The 27,466-nt window shown below is 34.8% G+C and overlaps 1 protein-coding gene across 1 annotated transcript; it reads left to right on the top strand.

Moving 5' to 3' along the window:
- The first annotated feature begins 282 nt into the window (after nucleotides 1-282).
- On the top strand, nucleotides 283-5,371 carry LOC133658962 (serine-aspartate repeat-containing protein I-like). The gene is made up of 2 exons (XM_062061525.1): nucleotides 283-494; nucleotides 853-5,371. The coding sequence occupies exon 2, from the start codon at nucleotides 3,367-3,369 to the stop codon at nucleotides 3,901-3,903; it is 537 nt and encodes a 178-aa protein (XP_061917509.1). The 5' UTR covers nucleotides 283-494; nucleotides 853-3,366; the 3' UTR covers nucleotides 3,904-5,371.
- Nucleotides 5,372-27,466: the final 22,095 nt, after the last annotated feature.

Here is a 27,466-nt window from a genome sequence, read left to right on the forward strand (position 1 = left end):
CGTGATTATGTCTCGCCCGGTGAACACGGAAGGTGTCTGGAAGCGCGGTAACGTCGTCGTGTACGGGGGGCTGATCTCCATGGCAACGGCTGATTTCGTTGAGGCTGTTGTGTGGGAATGCAAGCACACACACACACACACACACACACACACACACACACACACACACACACACACACACACACACACACACACACACACACACACACACACACACACACACACACAGCTTTGCAGACCATTACAGTAAATGAGCACAGTGTTTACAGCCGAGATGTGAGAGGAAGCCACGCTGTCTCTCTCCTGTTCTCGCTCCCTGGAGGACTTTGCTCCATTTTTATTTATATTTTATTTTGGCGAGGGCTGTTTATTGGCAGCTCTCAGCCTCTCAGCACTTCCAGCGGTGATAGATGAGCCAGGTGGCATGCTATCGTCCCGTGGAGGGCGCCGGGAGAGAGTGAGGGAGAAGCGGAATTGCTGCTCCATCATTTCTGGTGACCTTACATGCCTGATTATGCCGTCGCACATCCCCTCGCGCCTCCCTTCCGCCGGCTTTATTTGCATAAATGTGCTTAATGATCCCATTTTCTTGAGGTGTGATTGCAGAGCGCCGTAGCTTGACCGCTTTGCCGACATTTATGCATGTCTTACGCCAGTGCGACAGATAGTGGATGAAGATTAAGACGAGGCGCCATCAAGTCTGGTTCTGCTCGGTTTGGAATGTTGATGGCGGCGTAAATAGCGTGACATCGTGGTGATACATTCTATGCTAACTAGGGTTAAAAATCGGTAACCTGGAGTAACAGTCCGATTCTCACGGAATAGTTCTGATTTTTTCATTTCGATTGTTAGGTTCAATGAAAAAAAATGACAGAGAAATGGGCGCCACCAACGAAGAAGTAATTGTCGCCACCAACGAAGAAGAAATCATCTCAAACTACAGAGAAACAGTAGATGCAAGCAATGAAAAAACTAGTAAATGGATGCCAACAACAAAGAAAAGCCGCCGCAAACAAAGAATAGTTGCCACTAATGAGGAACAAAAAGCTGCCGCCAACTAAGAAGACATAGCCGTCACAAACCAATAACAAAATAGCCACCACTAATAACGAACAGATAGCCGCCACAAACCAATAAGAAATAAACGCTGCCACCAATGAAGAAGAGATAACTGCCACTAACAATGAATAAATATCCGCCACCAACAAAAAAGAAAGCCGCCACCAATAAAGAAGCGATAACTGCCACCAACAATGAAGAAATAGCCGCCACCAACAAAAAAGAAAGAGCCGCCACCAATAAAGAAGAGATAACTGCCACCAACAATGAAGAAATAACCGCCATCAACAAAAAAGAAAGAGCCGCCACCAATAAAGAAGAGATAACTGCCACCAACAATGAAGAAATAGCCGCGACCAACAAAAAAGAGAGCCGCCACCAATAAAGAAGAGATAACTGCCAACAACAAATACAACGTAGCCATCACCAATAAAAGAATAGTTGCCACCATCCAGGAAGAAATAGCTGTCACAAACAAAAGAGAAAGAGCTGCCACCAATAAAGAAGAGATAACCGCCACCAACAAAAGAGAATTAGACACCACCAAGAAAGGAGAAAGAGCCACCACAAATAAAGAAGAGATAACTGCCACCAACAATGAAGAAATAGCCGCCACCAACAAAAAAGAAAGAGCCGCCACCAATACAGAAGAGATAACTGCCACCAACAATGAAGAAATAGCCGCCACCAACAAAAAAGAGCCGCCACCAATACAGAAGAGATAACTGCCACCAACAATAAAGAAATAGCCGCCAGCAACAAAAAAGAAAGAGCCGCCACCAATAAAGAAGAGATAACTGCCACCAACAATGAAGAAATAGCCGCCACCAACAAAAAAGAGAGCCGCCACCAATAAAGAAGAGATAACTGCCAACAACAAATACAACATAGCCATCACCAATAAAAGAATAGTTGCCACCATCCAGGAAGAAATAGCTGTCACAAACAAACGAGAAAGAGCTGCTACCAATAAAGAAGAGATAACCGCCACCAACAATGAATAAAATGCACGCCACCAACAAAAGAGAATTAGACACCACCAAGAAAGGAGAAACAGCTGCCACCAATAAAAAAGAAATAGCCACCAACAAAAAAGAAATTGACGCCGCCACCGACGATGAAGAAATAGATGCCACCGACAAAAAAGAAATAGCTGTCGCAAACAACGGGTAAATGAACGCCACCAACAAAGAAAACCTGCCGCAAACAAAGAATAGTTGCCACCATCGAAGAAAGAAAATGCTGCCACCAACAAAGAAGACATAGCCACCACTAATAACGAACAGATAGCTTTCACAAACCAATAAGAAATAAAGGCCACCAACAAAAAATAGCTGTCGCCAACAAAGAATAGTTGCCACCATCCAAGAAGAAATAGCTGCCACAAACGTAGAAGAAATAGCTGTCACCAACAAAAGAGAAAGCTGCCACTAATAAAGAAAAAATGGATGCCACCAACAAAGGAGAATTAGACGCCACCAAGAAAGAAGAAACAGCTGCCACCAATAGAAATGAACGAGCCACCACCAACAAAAAATAAATTGACGCCGCCACAAAGGATGAAGAAATAGATACCACAGACAAAAAAGAAATAGCTGTCGCCAACAAACGGGTAAATGGACGCCACCAACAAAGAAAACCTGCCGTAAACAAAGAATAGTTGCCACCATCGGAGAAAGAAAATGCTGCCACCAATGAAGAAGAAATAACTGCCACCAACAATGAAGAAATAGCCGCCACCAACAGAAAAGAAAGAGCCGCCACCAATAAAGAAGAGATAACTGCCACCAACAATGAAGAAATAGCCGCCACCAACAAAAAAGAAAGAGCCGCCACCAATGAAAAAGAAATAACTGCCACCAACAATGAAGAAATAGCCGCCACCAACAAAAAAGAGCCGCCACCAATAAAGAAGATATAACTGCCAACAACAAATACAACATAGCCATCACCAATAAAAGAATAGTTGCCACCATGCAAGAAGAAATAGCTGTCACCAACAAAAAAGAAAGAGCCGCCACCAATGAAGAAGAAATAACTGCCACCAACAATGAAGAAATAGCCACCACCAACAAAAAAGAAAGAGCCGCCACCAATGAAAAAGAAATAACTGCCACCAACAATGAAGAAATAGCCGCCACCAACAAAAAAGAAAGAGCCGCCACCAATAAAGAAGAGATAACCGCCACCAACAATGAATAAATAGCCGCCACCAACAAAAAAGAAAGAGCCGCCACCAATGAAGCAGATATAACTGCCAACAACAAATACAACATAGCCATCACCAATAAAATAATAGTTGCCACCATGCAAGAAGAAATAGCTGTCACCAACAAAAAAGAAAGAGCCGCCACAAATGAAGAAGAAATAACTGCCACCAACAATGAAGAAATAGCCGCCACCAACAAAAAAGAAAGAGCCGCCACCAATGAAGAAGAGATAACCGCCACCAACAATGAAGAAATAGCCGCCAACAACAAAAAAGAAAGAGCCGCCACCAATAAAGAAGATATAACTGCCAACAAGAAATACAACATAGCCATCACAAATAAAAGAATAGTTGCCACCATGCAAGAAGAAATAGCTGTCACCAACAAAAGAGAAAGAGCTGCCACCAATAAAGAAGAGATAACTGCCACCAACAATGAAGAAATAGCTGCCACCAACAAAAAAGAAAGAGCCGCCACCAATGAAGAAGAAATAACTGCCACCAACAATGAAGAAATAGCCGCCACCAACAAAAAAGAAAGAGCCGCCACCAATAAAGAAGAGATAACTGCCACCAACAATGAAGAAATAGCCGCCACCAACAAAAAAGAGCCGCCACCAATAAAGAAGAGATAACTGCCACCAACAATAAAATAATTTGCTGCTACCAATGAAGAAGAAATAGCCGCCACCAACAAAGTAGAAATGTACGCCACCAATGAAGAAGCCCCAGGGCTCAGAGGCCAGACATTGAAATGTGAATGTTTCGTCAGGTTATATTCCTTTGAGACTGTATTTACTTCATTGCAGAGTAAACACATCGGCTTTCTCACTGCACTGTTAATACATTCATTATTCTGCCCTCGCTACTCGTTTCCAGCGTGTGCAGATAGACAGATAGTTAACAGCATGAAGAAACAGAAGCTCCAGAAGTTTTGTTGACGATTGACGTTCCTTCTTTTGAAATCTTTTCCTTCCTCGGTTTAATTTCCTTACACTTCTTCCCTCATTTAGGGTTGTAAGACTGAAAATATAAACAATCACAAAAGTATAACGTCCTTTGTGTATTTTACACGTATAACGTCCGTTGTGTAACTTACATCAATTACATGGAATGTTTAGTGTTAATATATTCACACAATGAACCACAAATGTTTACAATATAGAAATTACACAACATTCACACACTAAACATTGCACACAGTGTATAGGATTTATCACAATTACACCTTAAGTGTAGTGTTATCGCCCTCTACTGGTCAAATTTAGCGCTACATGTGTTAAACGAGCTTTGACGAGTTACTCTCAGACAAAAAACAACATGAGTCAACAATTTCAACACAAAACAAAGTAAATATATTTATGCACAAATTACATCTACTTACAAATGTTTGAGCCCTTGTTGCCGCTTGTCTGGATCAATGTGTCCGTCGCCTAAAAGGTCCGACAGGAAACAACGACTCGAGCACGATAGAACATTCATACTTTCTTGTCCAGTCGTTAAAAGTCCGATTTTTGCAATTCATTTAGATGTTTTTTCCAGGGTTGAAGGGGTAGTGTTCTTCTACTCGCTGCTTCATCGTCACACATTTCTCACTGTTGCCCCCTGTGGGTGGCGGGAGTACTGCGTACATGACCAACCCTAGTTTTAATGGTTTCATCGAGCCTTTTCGGGTGATGTTCGGCGGTCCAAATGAAAAGCCCCCACTCTTAAAAGTGCTACAAATAACTGTATATTATTTTCACTTTCAACGCTTAAATCCCTTGATCAACTTCAGATCTATTCGTTGATGAGAAGTTTGTATTATTTTTTGAGCAATGGCAGTTTCAAAGTAAAAAACTGCTGGCACGGCAGCTGTGTGTTATTGGTGTCAATATTGCAACATTTTCCTTGCACCTGTTCGCTCTTTTATTTCACTGTTTATGTCATTTCTTGTAAAAGTATTTGTAAAACGTGCCGCGAGTCTTTAAAAGAATTTGCTGCGGGTTGCAATTTGTACACCCCTTAAATAAAACCGGAGAGTAACTTGAAAATACCCTCTGAGTTTGTGCTTTTACTGCCATCTAGTGTCTATTTTGTTAGGTTTGTGTGCTATAAAACAAGTAAAACATCAATAAATAAAATAATATAAATACAATATATAATATTGTATAATAATAATATAATAGTAATAATAAATAAATTATATAAATATAATACATATTACATATTAATAATACAATATATATAATAAGCATCAATAAATAAATTAATATAAATATAATAATACATAATATAAATAATATAGTATAATATATAATAAATAAATCATCAATAAATACATTAATGTGAATATTATAATACATAATATTTAATACTATAATATAATATATATAATAAGCATCAATAAATAAATTAATATACATATAATACATATTATATAATCTGTAACGGATAAAACATCAATAAATAAATAGTATACATATAATACATATTAGGCAATAAAAATAATATTATATAGTATATATGATATATATAATAAATAAAACCAATTTAAAAAAATATGCAAATATAATAATATAGAATATTATATAATATAATATAAATAATATAATATAATATATGTAATAAATACGCATCAATAAAATAATAATATAAATATGATAATACATATTATTATATAATACTATAATATATATATATATATATATATATATATATATATATATATATATATATATATATATATATATATATATATATATATATATATATATATAACATATAATGAATAAAACATAAATAAATAAATAAATAGGATACATATAATACATAATATTGTATAATAAGCTAATATTAATAATATAATATAGTATATATAATAAAACATCAACAAATAAATTATAAAAAATTTAGTAATACATAATATTATATAATAATAATATAATAGAAATAATATAATATATATAATAAATAAAACATCAATACAGTATTTGTTCTCCAATTTCTGTTGAACTCCTGTATTGTTTTAGGTTAAGCTTAGAGGGAACATTTGAAACCTTGATTAAAAAGTCATAAAATCACAACTTACTTCCATTTCCAAACGTCGCAACTTTTGTAGAAAATGGATGGATGATGTCAGACATTTTAGGCCGCAACATCCGGAAAAAAAACGCCTGCAAGGCCTGACTGGAACTGTAAGTATAACCCATTATTATTATTATTATAATACGAGGCAATGTGCTATGTAGCGAAATGAATCAAGTGCCCTGCTGGCAAGACTGTGTACTGCAGCTCGAGCCCCTGCCCAGAGTTTCAAATCCATCGTTATGGAAGGCAAGCAGAAATAAAACAAAAAAAAACCCAGCGCCACTCCAGCACCGTGAAGATGCTCTGCATTAATTCCAGCCGGCATCATTATCAGCGCTCTAAATGCTAACTCACACAAAATGCATGGCGGCGTCCATGGCCCTCTCCAAGTGGGGGCAGTGATTGAGTTTAAATCCACTGAGCGGCGAGGCTTAGAACCCGCGGTGGAATATTAATAAGACGGCAAAAAAGGAATATTTTGGGACACAATAGTGTGAAAAGCAGTTTGCTACAGTATAATATCGATCTCTCCTTGTTTTTAACACAAAAAGTGAGTTGTTCACAAAAACATGTGTGTTGTTACTAAGGACGCAACGATAAAGGGCATTAATGGTAACCGCAGTAAAAGTAGTATTACCATTTTATATTACAATGATCATTTTTCATTATCTTTGTCATATTTTTTGGCGAACCTCTAGGGCACGGGTTCTTAATCTTGAATACGATTAAACAGTGCAAAAATAAATACATTCTAACTAAATTAATTAATAATATTATGTTGTCAAAATTTTTGAACAAATAAACTTACATCTTCACCACTTTAGTCATCATTTTTGCGCTTTAACTTGAACTTTACGCAAACCCGAACTTGCTTGCGTAAAAAAACGTGATGGAAAATAAATTTGAATACGATTAAACAGTGCAAAAATAAATACATTATAACTAAATTAATTAATAATATTATGTTGTCAACATTTTAGAGCAAATAAACTTACATCTTCACCACTTTAGTCATCATTTTTGTGCTTTAACTTGAACTTTACGCAAACCCGAACTTGCTTGCGTAAAAAAATGTGATGGAAAATACATTTGAATACGATTAAACAGTGCAAAAATAAATAAATTCTAACTAAATTATATAATAATATTATGTTGTCAAAATTTTAGAGCAAATAAACTTACATCTTGACCACTTTAGTCATAATTTTTGCGCTTTAACTTGAACTTTACGCAAACCCGAACTTGCTTGCGTAAAAAAACGTGATGGAAAATAAATTTGAATACGATTAAACAGTGCAAAAATAAATACATTCTAACTAAATTAATTAATAATATTATGTTGTCAACATTTTTCAGCAAATAAACTTACATCTTCACCACTTTAGTCATAATTTTTGCGCTTTAACTTGAACTTTACGTAAACCCGAACTTGCTTGTGTAAAAAAAACATGATGGAAAATAAATTTGAATACGATTAAACAGTGCAAAAATAAATAAATTCTAACTAAATTAATTAATAATATTATGTCGTCAAAATTTTTGAGCAAATAAACTTACATCTTCACCACTTTAGTCATAATTTTTGCGCTTTAACTTGAACTTTACGCAAACCCGAACTTGCTTGCGTAAAAAAAAACGTGATGGAAAATAAATTTGAATACGATTAAACAGTGCAAAAATAAATAAATTCTAACTAAATTGATTAATAGTATTATGTTGGCAAAATATTAGAGCAAATAAACTTACATCTTGACCACTTTAGTCATAGTTTTTGCGCTTTAACTTTACGCAAACCCGAACATGCTTGCGTAAAAAAACATGATGGAAAATAAATCTGAATACGATGAAACAGTGCAAAAATAAATACATTCTAACTAAATTAATTAATAATATTATGTTGTCAAAATTTTTGAGCAAATAAACTTACATTTTCACCACTTCAGTCATAATTTTTGCGCTTTAACTTTAACTTTACGCAAACCCGAACTTGCTTGCGTAAAAAAACGTGATGGAAAATAAAATTGAATACGATTAAAAACGGTGCAAAAATAAATAAATTCCAACTAAATTAATTAATATTATTATGTTGTCAACATTTTTGAACAAATAAACTTACATCTTCACCACTTTAGTCATAATTTTTGCGCTTTAACTTTAACTTTACGCAACCCCAAACTTGCTTGCGTAAAAAAAAACGTGATTGAAAATAAATTTGAATACGATTAAACAGTGCAAAAATAAATAAATTATAACTAAATTAATTAATAATATTACGTTGTCAACATTTTAGAGCAAATAAACTTACATCTTCACCACTTTAGTCATCATTTTTGCGCTTTAACTTTAACTTTACGCAAACCCGAACTTGCTTGCGTAAAAAAGTGTGACGGAAAATAAATTTGAATACGATTAAACAGTGCAAAAATAAATACATTCTAACTAAATTAATTAATAATATTATGTTGTCAAAATTTTAGAGCAAATAAACTTACATTTTCACCACTTCAGTCATAATTTTTGCGCTTTAACTTTAACTTTACGCAAACCCGAACTTGTTTGCGTAAAAAAACATGATGGAAAATAAAATTGAATACGATTAAAAACGGTGCAAAAATAAATAAATTCTAACTAAATTAATTAATAATATTATGTTGTCAAAATTTTTGAACAAATAAACTTACATCTTCACCACTTTAGTCATAATTTTTGCGCTTTAACTTGAACTTTACGCTACCCGAACTTGCTTGCGTAAAAAAACGTGATGGAAAATAAATTTGAATACGATTAAACAGTGCAAAAATAAATAAATTATAACTAAATTAATTAATAATATTATGTTGTCAACATTTTAGAGCAAATAAACTTACATCTTCACAACTTTAGTCATAATTTTAGCGCTTTAACTTGAACTTTACGCAAACCCGAACTTGCTTGCGTAAAAAAGTGTGATGGAAAATAAATTTGAATACGATTAAACAGTGCAAAAATAAATCAATTCTAATTAAATTAATTAACAATATTATATTCTCAAAATTTTACAGCAAATAAACTTACATTGACCACTTTAGTCATAATTTTTGCGCTTTAACTTTAACTTTACGCAAACCGAACTTGTTTGCGTAAAAAAACGTGATGGAAAATAAAATTGAATACGATTAAACAGTGCAAAAATAAATAAATTCTAACTAAATTGATTCATAATATTATGTTGTCAAAATTTTAGAGCAAATAAACTTACATTTTCACCACTTCAGTCATAAATTTTGCGCTTTAACTTGAACTTTACGCAAACCCGAACTTGCTTGCGTAAAAAAAAAGTGATGGAAGATAAAATAGATTACGATTAAAAACGGTGCAAAAATAAATAAATTCTAACTAAATTAATTAATAATATTATGTTGTCAAAATTTTTGAACAAATAAACTTACATCTTCACCACTTTAGTCATAATTTTTGCGCTTTAACTTGAACTTTACGCAAACCCGAACTTGCTTGCGTAAAAAAACGTGATGGAAAATAAAATTGAATACGATTAAAAACGGTGCAAAAATAAATAAATTCTAACTAAATTAATTAATAATATTATGTTGTCAAAATTTTTGAACAAATAAACTTACATCTTCACCACTTTAGTCATCATTTTTGCGCTTTAACTTGAACTTTACGCAAACCCGAACTTGCTTGCGTAAAAAAACGTGATGGAAAATAAATTTGAATACGATTAAACAGTGCAAAAATAAATAAATTCTAACTAAATTAATTAATAATATTATGTTGTCAAAATTTTAGAGCAAATAAACTTACATTTTCACCACTTCAGTCATAATTTTTGCGCTTTAACTTTAACTTTACGCAAACCCGAACTTGCTTGCGTAAAAAAACGTGATGGAAAATAAAATTGAATACGATTAAAACGGTGCAAAAATAAATAAATTCTAACTAAATTAATTAATAATATTATGTTGTCAAAATTTTTGAACAAATAAACTTACATCTTCACCACTTTAGTCATAATTTTTGCGCTTTAACTTTAACTTTACGCAAACCCGAACTTGCTTGCGTAAAAAAACGTGATGGAAAATAAAATTGAATACGATTAAAAACGGTGCAAAAATAAATACATTCTAACTAAATTGATTTATAATATTATGTTGTCAAAATTTTAGAGCAAATAAACTTACATTTTCACCACTTCAGTCATAACTTTTGCGCTTTAACTTGAACTTTACGCAAACCCGAACTTGCTTGCGTAAAAAAAACGTGATGGAAGATAAAATTGATTACGATTAAAAAGGTTCCAAAATAAATACATTCTAACTAAATTAATTAATAATATTATGTTGTCAACATTTTTGAGCAAATAAACTTACATTTTGACCACTTTAGTCATAATTTTTGCGCTTTAACTTTAACTTTACGCAAACCCGAACTTGCTTGCGTAAAAAAACGTGATGGAAATAAAATTGAATACGATTAAAAACGGTGCAAAAATAAATAAATTCTAACTAAATTAATTAATAATATTATGTTGTCAAAATTTTTGAACAAATAAACTTACATCTTCACCACTTTAGTCATAATTTTTGCGCTTTAACTTTAACTTTACGCAAACCCGAACTTGCTTGCGTAAAAAAACGTGATGGAAAATAAAATTGAATACGATTAAAAACGGTGCAAAAATAAATAAATTCTAACTAAATTAATTAATAATATTATGTTGTCAAAATTTTTGAACAAATAAACTTACATCTTCACCACTTTAGTCATAATTTTTGCGCTTTAACTTTAACTTTACGCAAACCCGAACTTGCTTGCGTAAAAAAACGTGATGGAAAATAAAATTGAATACGATTAAAAACGGTGCAAAAATAAATACATTCTAACTAAATTGATTTATAATATTATGTTGTCAAAATTTTAGAGCAAATAAACTTACATTTTCACCACTTCAGTCATAACTTTTGCGCTTTAACTTGAACTTTACGCAAACCCGAACTTGCTTGCGTAAAAAAAACGTGATGGAAGATAAAATTGATTACGATTAAAAAGGTTCCAAAATAAATAAATTCTAACTAAATTAATTAATAATATTATGTTGTCAACATTTTTGAGCAAATAAACTTACATTTTGACCACTTTAGTCATAATTTTTGCGCTTTAACTTTAACTTTACGCAAACCCGAACTTGCTTGCGTAAAAAAACGTGATGGAAAATAAAATTGAATACGATTAAAAACGGTGCAAAAATAAATAAATTCTAACTAAATTAATTAATAATATTATGTTGTCAAAATTTTTGAACAACTAAACTTACATCTTGACCACTTTAGTCATAATTTTTGCGCTTCAGCTTGAACTTTACGCAAACCCGAACTTGCTTGCGTAAAAAAACGTGATGGAAAATAAATTTGAATACGATTAAATAGTGCAAAAATAAATAAATTATAACTAAATTAATTAATAATATTATGTTGTCAACATTTTAGAGCAAATAAAATTACATCTTCACCACTTTAGTCATAATTTTTGCGCTTTAACTTGAACTTTACGCAAACCCAAACTTGCTTGCGTAAAAAAGTGTGATGGAAAATAAATTTCAATACGATTAAAAAGTGCAAAAATAAATCAATTCTAATTAAATTAATTAAATTATTATATCCTCAAAATTTTAGAGCAAATAAACTTACATTGACCACTTTAGTCATAATTTTTGCGCTTTAACTTGAACTTTACGCAAACCCGAACTTGCTTGCGTAAAAAAAACGTGATGGAAAATAAATTTGAATACGATTAAACAGTGCAAAAATAAATAAGTTCTAACTAAATTAATTAATAATATTATGTTGTCAACATTTTAGAGCAAATAAACTTATATTGACCACTTTAGTCATAATTTTTGCGCTTTAACTTGAATTTTACGCAAACCCGAACTTGCTTGCGTAAAAAAACGTGATGGAAAATAAAATTGAATACGATTAAACAGTGCAAAAATAAATACATTCTAACTAAATTCATTAATAATATTATGTTGTCAATTCGGTTTCATAAATACACCTTACGGTGCAACCTGGACACATCATCAGTGATTCTCCCGGGGTCATGGGTTGTTTCGGGTCTTAATCAAACACCCTCTCCCGGGCGACCCAGCCGAGGGTGATCAGTCCCTCGACTTGTGTCCAGGTAGCGCTCCACGCCACGCGTCCCCCCTCCGACGGTCTGCCCCGGGGTTGCGCCGGTGGTGCTTGGAGGTTCCAGGCACTGTGGGGAGTGTCCGGGCCTGGGTCCTCCTCCGTCTCATCAGGGCCGTACAAGGTACTGGCCCTGTGCGTTGCACCACGGGTTTCCTCAGGCAGCCTATCTTGATCTTATGTGTCTTCAGGGTTTTTCGCAGCGTTATATGGGCGCTCCCTTCTTCACCACTTTAGTCATCATTTTTGCGCTTTAACTTGAACTTTACGCAAACCCGAACTTGCTTGCGTAAAAAAATGTGATGGAAAATAAATTTGAATACGATTAAACAGTGCAAAAATAAATACATTCTAACTAAATTCATTAATAATATGTTGTCAACATTTTAGAGCAAATAAACTTACATCTTCACCACTTTAGTCATCATTTTTGCGCTTTAACTTGAACTTTACGCAAACCCGAACTTGCTTGCGTAAAAAAACGCGATGGAAAATAAATTTGAATACGATTAAACAGTGCAAAAATAAATAAATTCTAACTAAATTAATTAATAGTTTTATGTTGGCAGAATATTAGAGCAAATAAACTTACATCTTGACCACTTTAGTCATAATTTTTGCGCTTTAACTTGAACTTTACGCAAACCCGAACTTGCTTGCGTAAAAAAGTGTGATGGAAAATAAATTTGAATACGATTAAACAGTGCAAAAATAAATAAATTCTAACTAAATTAATTAATACTATTATGTTGTCAAAATTTTAGAGCAAATAAACTTACATCTTCACCACTTTGGTCATAATTTTTGCGCTTTAACTTTAACTTTACGCAAACCCGAACTTGCTTAAGTAAAATAGTGTGATGGAAAATAAATTTGAATACGATTAAACAGTGCAAAAAAAAATACATTCTAACTAAATTAATTAATAATATTATGTTGTCAAAATTTTAGAGCAAATAAACTTACATTTTCACCGCTTCAGTCATAATTTTTGCGCTTTAACTTTAACTTTACGCAAACCCGAACTTGCTTGCGTAAAAAAACGTGATGGAAAATAAAATTGAATACGATTAAAAACGGTGCAAAAATAAATACATTCTAACTAAATTAATTAATAATATTATGTTGTCAAAATTTTTGAACAAATAAACTTACATCTTCACCACTTTAGTCATCATTTTTGCGCTTTAACTTGAACTTTACGCAAACCCGAACTTGCTTGCGTAAAAAAACGTGATGGAAAATAAATTTGAATACGATTAAACAGTGCAAAAATAAATAAATTATAACTAACTTAATTAATAATATTATGTTGTCAACATTTTAGAGCAAACAAACTTACATCTTCACCACTTTAGTCATAATTTTTGCGCTTTAACTTGAACTTTACGCAAACCCGAACTTGCTTGCGTAAAAAAGTGTGATGGAAAATAAATTTGAATACGATTAAACAGTGTAAAAATAAACCAATTCTAATTAAATTAATTAACAATATTATATTCTCAAAATTTTAGAGCAAATAAACTTACATTGACCACTTTAGTCATAATTTTTGCGCTTTAACTTGAATTTTACGCAAACCCGAACTTGCTTGCGTAAAAAAACGTGATGGAAAATAAAATTGAATACGATTAAAAACGGTGCAAAAATAAATAAATTCTAACTAAATTAATTTGTAATATTATGTTGTCAACATTTTAGAGCAAATAAACTTACATCTTCACCACTTTAGTCATAATTTTTGCGCTTTAACTTTAACTTTACGCAAACCCGAACTTGCTTGCGTAAAAAAACGTGATGGAAAATAAATTTGAATACGATTAAACAGTGTAAAAATAAATACATTCTAACTAAATTAATACATTTAGTTAATTTAATTTTACAGCAAATAAACTTACATCTTCACCACTTTAGTCATAATTTTTGCGCTTTAACTTTAACTTTACGCAAACTCGAACTTGCTTGCGTAAAAAAACGTGATGGAAAATACATTTAAATACGATTAAACAGTGCAAAAATAAATAAATTCTAACTAAATTAATTAATAATATTATGCTGTCAGAATATTATAGCAAATAAACTTACATCTTGACTACTTTAGTCATAATTTTTGCACTTTAACTTTAACTTTAACTTTACGCAAACCCGAACTTGCTTGCGTAAAAAAAACGTGTGACTTTTATTCTACTGCACCCAGCGTGTTATTAGAAGACGGAATTAGACAGAAGCACCTGGAAAAGTCCTCCTTGTTGTTTGACAGCTACATCTGTTCTGTAAGATCCATACTGTTTACATGCTGCCCTTTAAAGTTCACCTCATATTCATATTCGCCGCAGCGTCAACAAATGTGCCCCCGATTTTTTTATTGCCGTCTTCATCTTCTGTATTCCCACTTTTTTTTTTGCACACATGTTCTGCCCGCGTCGCTCCACGGAGGATGTAATTGCGCCTTTGCCGCGGCGCGCTAGCATGGCTAAAATGTCGATAGCGCGCGGGGCCTGACGAGCGTGGCCGCGCTTTGTTGGCATGTCGAGCTCGGGCGTGCGGGGTCGATGAACAAAAACAACACCTTCTTTCCTCTAGAGCGGCTAATTTGTTTTATCGGTGCCGCCCCCCCGCCCGCTGCGAGCCGACTTCGTTCACCGCGGGGTCCGAGTCTTTTCAATATACGCCGCCGTTAGCGGGATTTAAGCCACACATGCAGCATTCCATCAAAATCCAATATCTGATTTGACAAACGGTGATTAGCTTTTTCATTAGCGGCACCGTGGCGGATCAAATTGCCTCCGCCGGCCTTGTTTACCCCGTTTTGACCGTCGTTGTCAATCAGCTGACGAGGAACACGCCACAGGAGTCGTCGCCGTGTCGTATTGAGCGACGTATTAGGGACCCGGTGTAGCTCAGGTGCTGAAGTAAAGGGCGATCAATACCGCTCACCTCACCTGTCAGCCGGCCTGCAGAAAGGATGACTCCGGCTGCTTGACCCAGAAATGGCTTTAAGAGACACTTTCGGGGGGGCATGTTGTGTGTCGAAGCAAACAGCACCTGTTTGAATTTTTTTTAAACCAAACAAAAGGAACTATTGTCCTTGATTTTTTGTGTTGGTCTAATTTTTTATTTTTTTTACGCCATGATTGGGGAAGGTTGTTTGCGTTAGGTCATATAAGTCAATGCTGTGCTCTATTCCACATTTGTGTTGTTCCTAATGTGCAATGACATATTCACTTCAATGCACAATTTATGGTCATTGTCTTGATTTACCCACATTTTCTTTCTTTCTTTTACCGTATTTTTCGGAATATAAGTCACAGATTTTTTCATAGTTTGGCCAGGGGTGCGACTTATACTCAGGAGCGACTTATGTGTGAAATGATTGACACATTACCGTAAAATATCAAATAATATTATTTATCTCATTCACGTAAGAGACTAGACGTATAAGATTTCATGGGATTTAGCGATTAGGAGTGACAGATTGTTTGGTAAACGTATAGCATGTTCTATATGTTATAGTTATTTGAATGACTCTTACCATAATATGTTACGTTAAAGGCCTACTGAAATGAAACATTTTTATTTAAACGGGAATAGCAGATCCATTCTATGTGTCATACTTGATCATTTCGCGATATTGCCATATTTTTGCTGAAAGGATTTAGTAGAGAACAACGACGATAAAGTTCGCAACTTTTGGTCGCTGATAAAAAAAAGCCTTGCCTATACCGGAAGTAGCGTGACGTCACAGGAGGAAGGATTCCTCACAATTCCCCGTTGTTTACAATGGAGCGAGAGAGATTCGGACCGAGAAAGCGACGATTACCCCATTAATTTGAGCGAGGATGAAAGATTCGTGGATGAGGAATGTTAGAGTGAAGGACTAGAGTGTAGTGCAGGGTGTATCTTTTTTCGCTCTGACCGTAACTTAGGTACAAGCTGGCTCATTGGATTCCACACTCTCTCCGTTTTCTATTGTGGATCACGTATTTGTATTTTAAACCACCTCGGATACTATATCCTCTTGAAAATGAGAGTCGAGAACGCGAAATGGACATTCACAGTGACTTTTATCTCCAGGACAATACATCGGTGACGCTCTTTAGCTACGGAGCTAACGTGATACCATCAGGCTCAAATGCAGATAGAAACAAAATTAGAAAAAAACCCTGACTGGAAGGATAGACAGAAGATCAACAATACTATTAAACCTATTAAAATTACACGGTTAATAATTTCCAGCTTGGCGAAGCTTAACAATTGAAGCTAACTTAGCTACGGAGCGGCGGCGGGCGTTGTAGCTTTCGACGACACCCCGGCCACCATCAGAGTCGGCAAGAAACATATATTTCCCCAAAGTTACGTACGTGACATGCACATAGCGACACGCACGTACGGGCAAGCGATCAAATGTTTGGAAGCCAAAACTGTACTCACGGTAGCGCGTCTGCTATCCAGCTCAAACACAACACAACCTCCTGGTGTTGGTGTTGCTGTAGTCCGCCGCTAATACACCGATCGCACCTACAACTTTCTTCTTTGCAGTCTCCATTGTCCATTAAACAAATTGCAAAAGATTCACCAACACAGATGTCCAGAATACTGTGGAATTTTTCGATGAAAACCGAGCTTTTTTTATTGGATACAATACAATACAATTGACGTCACGCGCATACGTCATCATACATAGACGTTTTCAACCGGAAGTTTAGCGGGAAATTTAAAATTGCACTTTATAAGTTAACCCGGCTGTATTGGCATGTGTTGCAATGTTAAGATTTCATCATTGATATATAAACTATCAGACTGCGTGGTCGGTAGTAGTGGCTTTCAGTAGGCCTTTAACATACCAGGCACGTTCTCAGTTGGTTATTTATGCCTCATATAACATACACTTATTCAGCCTGTTGTTCACTATTCTTTATTTATTTTAAATTGCCTTTCAAATGTCTATTCTTGGTGTTGGGTTTTATGAAATAAATTTCCCCCAAAAATGCGACTTATATATGTTTTTTTCCTTCTTTATTATGCATTTTCGGCAGGTGCGACTTATACTCCGGTGCGACTTATACTCCGAAAAATACGGTAGTTTTTTTCGAACATAAACCCACTCACAGCATAATACATCACACAATTTCATATCATTTCTGTTTACATCATGTCCGAAACGGAGTAGGAAGAAGCAAAGCTTATTTAATCCTACTCCTTTCCCACTTCAGAGCGTTTACAAATATATACATTCATTTACTGACCTTTTTTATAGTAAAATGACATCCGTGAATTGTCCAGAAGACGGTGGCAAAATTTCGCAGCAGAGAGATTGTCAGATATGTAACATCGATTTGGAAACACCCCTGCTTGATGCCATATTCAAGAAAGCTCAGGGCTTAGGACTGGGCGATATAACCGAAACCAATAAAAAAAAGTGTTCGATAAAACGCTCAATTTTCTTCTTCTTTGTCGGAAGAAACTGGAAATCGCGAAGCAAGGTTGGTTGAATGAACAAGGGCATCTGTCGCGGTTTGGTTGCAGCTTACTGCGAGGTTTGTTCTCCCGGGATGCAAACGGACTATTCCGGACAAGGCTTGCAGGTAGGACAGTGTTTCCCACACATTCATTTATTTGTGGCGGCCCGCCACGAAAGAATTACGTCCGCCACAAATTTAAAAAAAAAATTTAAAAAAATACTTTTTTATTTTTTATTTTTATTTATTTTTTTGTCCTCTCCAGCTTCTCAGGCAAATCATATAGTTAATGTAGATGCCCATATAGGCTGTTCAGATTTACTTTACAAAAGAGAAGTGTAGGATACTTCTCTATGTTGCTTTATTTGTATTTGACTTTATTAAATGTATTTATATTAGAAACACAACATGTGTATATAACAAAGGGTGCAAAATCTGCAGGCAGTAGGAAACACATGGTTAAGTGTAGGGAGTAAAACTGATGGCAGTCTAAAGTTCAAGATTTTTGGAGCTCTTTGTTCAGTGGATCAGATGTTTGATGAAGCTCTGTGTCTATCTACCACCACTACTGTTTTCTGTTTATTTGTTACTGACTGTGGCCGGACACCTCTGCCTCTGTTTCACTTTATGTTGCTGGTAAATAATATGGTTGTAGTTGTAGGCTAAAGTTAAATTATTTAGTATGCACTAATTAAAGGGGCTGAGCTTTAAGAGACATTTTAGCTTTTATATTTTATAAGATATATTTTTTGTAAGAACCACAATTAATAAATATATTTCAGTGAATAACTTATTGTTCAAATCTGTATATAAATATGTACATAAAGTGTTGTAATTATATTGTAAAATGGATGGATGGATGGATGTTTAAAACAAAACTGTTATTATTAATTAGTAAGTATACATTTTTTGAGCCTTTTTAGAGAAAATCAAATCATTGTAGTAAATTATGCAAATTACTCGATGATGACATGGTGACCACGCCCATAGCCGCTGCCCCCCCCCCCCCCCCCCCCCCCCCCGCCACAGGTATCTTGGCAGTTTATGGGAAACACTGTAGGAACATATTTATTAATCTTCTCAAAAACTCAAAGTACTACAAAAAAACGGAAGACAAGGCGAAGGCACAACGCGCTGATCGCACTTGGAGCTAAGCTAACACTTAGCATAAACTATAACAAGGAAAACTTACCAGCTGTGGCATGAACAAACAAAAACATACGTATGCAAGGCATGAAGCGAACACTTGGCATAAACTTGGAATCAGACATGAACCGAACGACGACGCCAGGCCGACTGGCTGGCAAAGGCAGGTTTAAATAGGGTCTCTTGATTAGAGCCAGGTGAGCGTCCCCAACACCAGAGGCAGGTGAAAATCATAAGTCGCCATGGTAACTAAAACAAACAAGGGTGCACAAAAACAGGACTAACTGGAATCTAAAACTAACAGAATATAACAAAAACATGATCCGAACCACGGATCATGACAGCATCAAGACATCATGAGTTGAGTCCGGAGTTTCAAAAGCAACCCGGCCCAGCAAGGGTGTTTCCAAATCGATTTTACATATCTGACCATCTGTTTGCTGCGAAATTTACCACCGCCTTCTGGACAATGCGAGTAAATCCAGACAATGACCATGAATTAGGATTTTGAAGTGAATATGTCATTACACATTAGGAACAACACAATTGTGGAACGGAGCACAGCATTGACTTATATGACCCAATCCAAACAACCTTCCCCGATCATGGCGCATGATGGTACAAATGCGAGACAGTCTCTCCACACTTATCCATGTTTGGCGCATTTTAGCTGCTTGATATTTCTGATTGATTACAAAACTTTAAAGAGGTCATCATGGAAGTAAACAATGTAGGAGTCAAAATGTTCGCATGCTCTTAATATCAATCAATCAATCAATCAATGTTTATTTATATAGCCCTAAATCACAAGTGTCTCAAAGGGCTGCACAAGCCACAACGACATCCTCGGTACAGAGCCCACATACGGGCAAGGAGAAACTCACCCCAGTGGGACATCAATGTGAATGACTATGAGAAACCTTGGAGAGGACCGCATATGTGGGTAACCCCCCCCCCCCCCCCTAATATCCACTTATATTAACTATATTAAGGATATATAATTAATATAATGTGTACACACATATATGAATAGTATATACACGTACTGATAAATATATGTATGTATATATATGCATATATACATATATACACATATATATGTATACACACACATACATATTAATTATATACATATATATACATATATACATACATATGCATATATACATACATATATACTGTATATATATATATATATGTGTGTGTGTGTGTGTATATATATATATATATATATATACAGTATATGTATATATATGTGTGTATATATATATGTGTATATATATGTGTGTATATATATATGTATATATATGTGTGTATATATATATGTATATATAGATATGTATATGTATATATACGTATATGTATATATATATATGTATATATATATGTGTATATATGTATATATATATATATATACACACATATATATATATACATATATATATATATACACACACATATATACACACATATATATATATATATATATATATATATATATATATATATATATATATATATATATATATATATATATATATCTGTCTGTCTGTCTGTCTGTATATATATATATATATATATATATATATATATATATATATATATATATATATATATATATATATATATATATATATATATATATATATATATATATATATATGTTATTTTACATGCAGTATATATGTTATTTTACATGCAGTATATATGTTATTTTACATGCAGTCTGCTTTTGGCCCCTGGCCAAAAATGTTTAGCTCAATGCCGCCCCCAAGTCAAAAAGGTAATAAAAGAAGTGATCACTGATTAGTGAGAGTGACCCGCTAACAGCCAATCAGGTGACAGTATCAACTATCAAGTTTGCTTGTTATTGCCAAGTGATGGGCAGTAACAAGCTACATGTAGCCACGCTAAGTAGCTGAACTACATTTTCCAATAGCTTGGCGGCAGCTTAGCTACTTTTAGAGCCATGCAGCGAGGTAGCTTACATCAAAGCTACATTTCATTTATTTTTCTCCTACTGCTTATTTTTTATAGGTCATTAAAAACAAAAACAATAATTATCGATATTACGACGATATAAAACACTCACAACATGTTGCAGTTTTCAGCCGTATCGCCCAGGCCGAGCACCTGTGTGTTGTGACTTTTCAAGCCAAAGAAAAGGAACATTTTGACTCGGACAAAAACTTGACTTGTCCCGGAAAATTGTCAGTAAAGGAAACATTTTCAAGAAAGTGCAATTTTCTCCCATTTAGACGGTGTTTTTTCAAAAGTATGCTGTTTTTGTCGTTTACTTTGTGTTGCAAGTCTTTTTTTTTTCTTTTCTGGGGGTTATAAAAAGACTGCAAACAAGGATGATTATTATCTTCCAAAAGTACCGTGTACTTTCTGTCAAACATGGTTTTGTGTTATTATGTTGTGTCGTCAACGTCACAATCTGCCTTTCTAGCCCATAACTGACCCATAAATGGCAGAAACTTTCGTCGTGCGGGTGTGATTTTTTTCTCCCATTTCGACAAGAGCTGCCGCGTTTTTGTCTCTTTCTGACGCCAGCTGCCCCAATTTTCAGCAGGATGCCGTTTTTGTCATTGAGAGAGGGTCACATTAGCTTTTGGTATAGCCATTGCTAGCGTCACACTTTCTTGGCTGCAAAGAATCAGAAAATGCTATTCTAGACACAGGAAGTCAACTCAAATTAAATACGCCAGCCTCATTTGGCTGGTTTCATGCGGCTCTTAACTCTTATTAGGATTGTTTTTGTGTTTTTTTAATTTAAAAAAAATTAATAAATAAAAACAATTCATAAAATCTATTAGTGCCCACGAGGTGTAGACGCGACAAAAACTACAAATCATGGATTTTGATACGTGGCGCCATCTTGCAAGTGTGCTTATTTAACCTTTTTTAGCACGCTGACATTCTATGCTAGCACTTTAGCAAATTTTGTTTGTTTAAACCAAAAATCTTATTTTTTTATACTTGGCACCGTATTAGAAGTTTGTTCATTTCTCCCATGCTAGTGTTACACAGCTCTTTCGTTGTGCGACACATTTATTTTTCAGGATCAAGCTGCAAAACAATTAACACAGCGTTACAACCGGAGCTCGATGCATATGCTTCTTTTCATACCACGTACTGACAGACTTCTTCTACAAAATACAATGTCTGGAGTTGAACAATTTTACAAATATTCCAAAAATATATTTATGTATACACATATACATACATATATATATACACAAAAACCCTTTTTACTATTTCTATCTACCTTAGAATCATGCTCTTAATCACTGTTTAATAATATATGTATTGTATTTATATAATGAGATAAAAGATTGTAAAAATATATTCCAATTGAAAAAAATATATAAAGACAGAACAATAAAATCATATGGACAGCCATAGGTGTTTACATTTTGCTTTATATTTATTAATTTACTTGTTTTTTTCCTGGTTTTGTATTTGTTTTGTATCATCCCATGAGGTGTATAACTTCTTTTGTTTTTTTGTTCGGTTTGTACTTCATGAAGTTTTGCACTTGTGGTTTTTTTTGTTGTTTTGTTTTGTTTTCGTTATATTTGGATGTAATTGTTGGTTCACATATCATTAAGTAAGACTATGTATTATGTGAAGGGGGCAGGAAAATATAAGATTTTTCTTCATCCTGCTCCTTCTCAGGCATTGGTGTGTAACGGTGTAACTGAATAATTGTGTTATAATTGTCTATCAAAGATGCACATCAATGAAGGAGATAAATAAAAATGAAATGAAATGAATGAAATGAAATATGTATTCATTATATGTATTTATTTGTGTCATCTTATCATTACTTGTACCTAATCTACTGTCCTATGTGCGACTGTAAATCTACTGCCTTAGCACACACTAACTGTAATTTAGCTTTGACACACCTATCTGGTGTGCTTATGATCAATACAACACTCAAAAGTTCGTTTAGCATGTCCTTGTAACATAAATGGCATTTAACATTTTATTTTCAAGTATCTCTGAGGAGTTATGTTGTGAACTAAAGCTAACTGTATTTTGCTTCGTCACCGTGGTTACCCTCGGACCAACGTCCGCCATCTTAGAAAATACCCTGAATGTGACTCGAATTTAACTCATAACATTCACAAAACAGACATTAGCTTAACATTGCTTACTCTAAAAGGTACAGAATAAATTCTACTACTGCGTGTATGTGTTATATGCAAGCCAGCTTACCTGCAAAACAATTAACACAGCGTTACAACCGGAGCTTGATGCATATGCTTCTTTTCATACCACGTACTGACAGACTTCTTCTACGGCGCCAGCTACTGATACCAACGGCACCACGCGCCCTCTGCTGGTGTAACTGAATATCGCATGCTGCATAGAAATACATAGAAAACCTTGACATCACAAAAAATTAGTCTATAAACAGTATTTAAATAGAGTTTTCTGACCTTAAAGAGTTTTTAATGGGGGGGGGGGGGGCAACTATTTTAGTCAAATTAAATCACTTAGTGCCACACTAGCATGCCAACGTTTTATGCCAGTATTTTATCTAATGTTGTTGGAGCGCCATCTTGCAAGTGTGCTTACTCAACCTTTGTTAGCATGCTGACATTATATGCTAGCATTTTAGCAAATTTTGTTCGTTGAAACCTAAAAATCGTGGGGGGGTTTTTTTACACTTGGCAACACATTACAAGTATGTAATGTTCACTTCTCCCATGCTAGCATGCTAATTTTAGCATGCTAACGTTTTATGCAAGTGTTTTAGCTAATGTTGTTTGGTCAAACGTAAAAATCATGGTTTTTGATACTTGGCGCCATCATAGAAGTATACCAGCCTCTTCTATATTAGCATGCTAACATTTTATGCTAACGTTCGCTCAAACATAAAAATCAGGTTTTCTTTTATACATGGTCATTTCTCCCATGCTAGCATGCTAATATTAGCATGCTAACGTTTTATACAAGTATTTTAGCTATTGTTGTTCGATCAAACATAAAAATCACGGTTTTTGATACATGTTCACTACTCCCATGCTAGTATGCTAATGTTAGCATGCTAACATTTTATGCTAACGTTTTATACTAGTATTTTATCTAATGTTGTTCGGGCGCCATCTTGCAGTGTGCTTACTCAACCTTTGTTAGCATGCTGACATTATATGCTAGCATTTTAGCAAATTTTGTTCGTTGAAACCTAAAAATCGTGGGGGGTTTTTTTTACACTTGGCAACACATTACAAGTATATAATGTTCACTTCTCCCATGCTAGCATGCTAATTTTAGCATGCTAACGTTTTATGCAAGTGTTTTAGCTAATGTTGTTTGGTCAAACGTAAAAATCATGGTTTTTGATACTTGGCGCCATCATAGAAGTATACCGGCCTCTTCTATATTAGCATGCTAACATTTTATGCTAACGTTCAGTCATACATAAAAATCATGTTTTTTTTATACAGGGTCACTTCTCCCATGCTAGCATGCTAATGTTAGCATGCTAATGTTAGCATGCTAACGTTTTATGCAAGGATTTTAGCTAATGTTTGGTCAAACATAAAACTCATGTTTTTTTATACATGGTCATTTCTCCCATGCAAACATAAAACATGGTCATTTCTCCCATGCTAGCATGCTAATATTAGCATGCTAACGTTTTATGCAAGTATTTTAGCTATTGTTGTTCGATCAAACATAAAATCACGGTTTTTGATACATGTTCACTTCTCCCATGCTAGTATGCTAATGTTTTATACTAGTATTTTATCTAATGTTGTTCGGGCGCCATCTTGCAAGTGTGCTTACTCAACCTTTGTTAGCATGCTGACATTATATGCTAGCATTTTAGCAAATTTTGTTCGTTGAAACCTAAAAACCGTGTTGTTGTTTTTTACACTTGGCAACACATTACAAGTATGCAATGTTCACTTCTCTTATGATAGCATGCTAATGTTAGCATGCTAACATTTTATGCAAGTGTTTTAGCTAATTTAGTTCGATCAAACATAAAAAAATGTATGGTTTTTGATACTTGGCGCCATCATAGAGGTATACCATCCTCTTCTATATTAGCATGCTAACATTTTATGCTAACATTTTATACTAATATTTTATCTATTGTTGTTCGGGCGCCATCTTGTGTATCCATCTTTATGTAATGTTCACTTCTTATGCTAGCATGCTAACGTTAGCATGCTAACGTTTTTTGCAAGTGTTTTAGCTAATGTTCGATCAAACATAAAACTCATGTTTTTTTATACATGGTCACTTCTCCCATGCTAGCCTAACCTAAAAACCCTGTTGTTGTTTTTTTTACACTTGACAACACATTACAAGTATGTAATGTTCACTTCTCCCATGCTAACATGCTAATGTTAGCATGCCAACGTTTTATGCAAGTATTTTAGCTAATGTTCGATCAAACTCATGTTTTTTTATACATGGTCACTTCTCCCATGCTAGCATGATAATGTTAGCATGCTAATGTTAGCATGCTAACGTTTTATGCAAGTGTTTTAGCTAATGTTGTTCGGTCAAAACATAAAAATCATGGTTTTTTGATACTTGGCGCCATCATAGAGGTATACCAGCCTCTTCTATATTAGCAGACTGACGTTAGCATGCTAACGTTTTATGCATTTGAACCTTGATTCAACGATGTATAACTCGAAGTAATCACTTTAAATGTATGAATTAATTAAAAAAACACAAACTATTCTTTGCAGTTTTAGTGATCCAAACAGGAAATGATGAATCTTGGGTTTTCCCACTTGAGCCCCCCCTTACCATGATGCTCCCCCCCCCCCAACCCCCCCCCCCCCCCCCCCCCCCCCGTCACGCACATATTTATGTCCTCCTTTTCCATTCTCTCCACCGTCTGCGATAAGACGGCGCGCTTACGTCCGCGCGCGATAAACATCGCTTGTTCGGGAAACAAACGCCTTCGGCTATCTGATGGCGACCGCGTGTCTGCGGGCAGCGGCGTGGCGCTCGCCGCCAGGACATTTGTCCAGATGTGTCGACTTTGAGGAGCACGGTGATATATAATATATATATATATATATATATATATATAAAAAAGCAGGAGTGATGTATCGGCGCGTAATCTCTGCGTGTAGGCCGACAGCGATCGCCGCCTGGCCGTTGATAGCGAGAGGACGCCGTCAGACGCTCGTCTCCGAGAAGACAAGTCGTAAAATGTCGTCTCTCGTGGTGTGATTGACTGCCGCCATTAAATACGCTTCGATTCCTTTTCAACGTGTTTATTTTGAAAAGTACTGTACATGTTGCCTTGTTGTTACAAACACTAATGCTAACCTGACTATGACTGTGACTATTCCAGCATGCTAAGATTAGCATGCTAGCATGGGAGGAGTGAACATACTTCTAAAATGGCGCCAAGTATAAAAAAATAGGATTTTCAGGTTCAAACAAACAACATTAGCTAAAATGCTAGCATTAAATGTCAGCATGCTAACAAAAGTTGAACAAGCACACTTGCAAGATGGCGGCAAGTATCAAAATCTAGGATTTGTAGTTTTTTTTTACAAAGGAAATTAGCAAAAATGGTAGCTTAAACTGTTAGCATAGTAACGTCAGTATGCTAATATAGAAGAGGCTCGTATACTTCTATCATGGCACTAAGTATCAAAACCCATGATTTTTTTGTTTGATGGAAAAACATTAGCTAAAACCCTAGCATAAAATGTTAGCATGCTAACGTTAGCATGCTAGCATGGGAGAAGTAAACATACTTCCAATATGGTGTCCATTTAAAAAAAAACATGATTTTCAGGTTTGAACAAACACAATTTGCTAACATGCTAGCATTGAATGTCAGCGTGCTAACGTTAGCATGCTAGCATGGGAGAAGTAAACATTCTTCTAATATGGTGTCCATTTTAAAAAAACATGATTTTCAGGTTTAAACAAACACAATTTGCTAACATGCTAGCATTGAATGTTAGCGTGCTAACAAAGGTTGAGTAAGCATACTTGCAAGATGGCGCCATGTATCAAAATCCATGATTTGTAGTTTTTTTACAAAGAAAATTGGCAAAAATGTTAGCTTAAAATGTTAGCATAGTAACGTCAGTATGCTAATATAGAAGAGGCTGGTATACTTCTATGATGGCGCTAAGTATCAAAAACCATGATTTTTGAGTTTTATGGAAAAACCTTAGCTAAAACACTAGCATAAAACGTTAGCATGCTAACGTTAGCATGCTAGCATGGGAGAAGTGAACATACTTCTAAAATGGCGCCAAGTATAAAAAAAAAAGGTTGATTTTTTTGGTTTAAACAAACAAAATTTGCTAAAATGCTAGCATTGAATG

This window comes from Entelurus aequoreus, linkage group LG10 (assembly GCF_033978785.1).
Source record: "Entelurus aequoreus isolate RoL-2023_Sb linkage group LG10, RoL_Eaeq_v1.1, whole genome shotgun sequence".
NCBI classification, from domain to species: Eukaryota; Metazoa; Chordata; class Actinopteri; order Syngnathiformes; family Syngnathidae; genus Entelurus; species Entelurus aequoreus.

Excerpts from the sequence above, each read along its gene's own strand:
- LOC133658962 (XM_062061525.1), top strand. The coding sequence starts at position 3,367 with ATGCAAGAAGAAATAGCTGTCACCAACAAAAAAGAAAGAGCCGCCACA.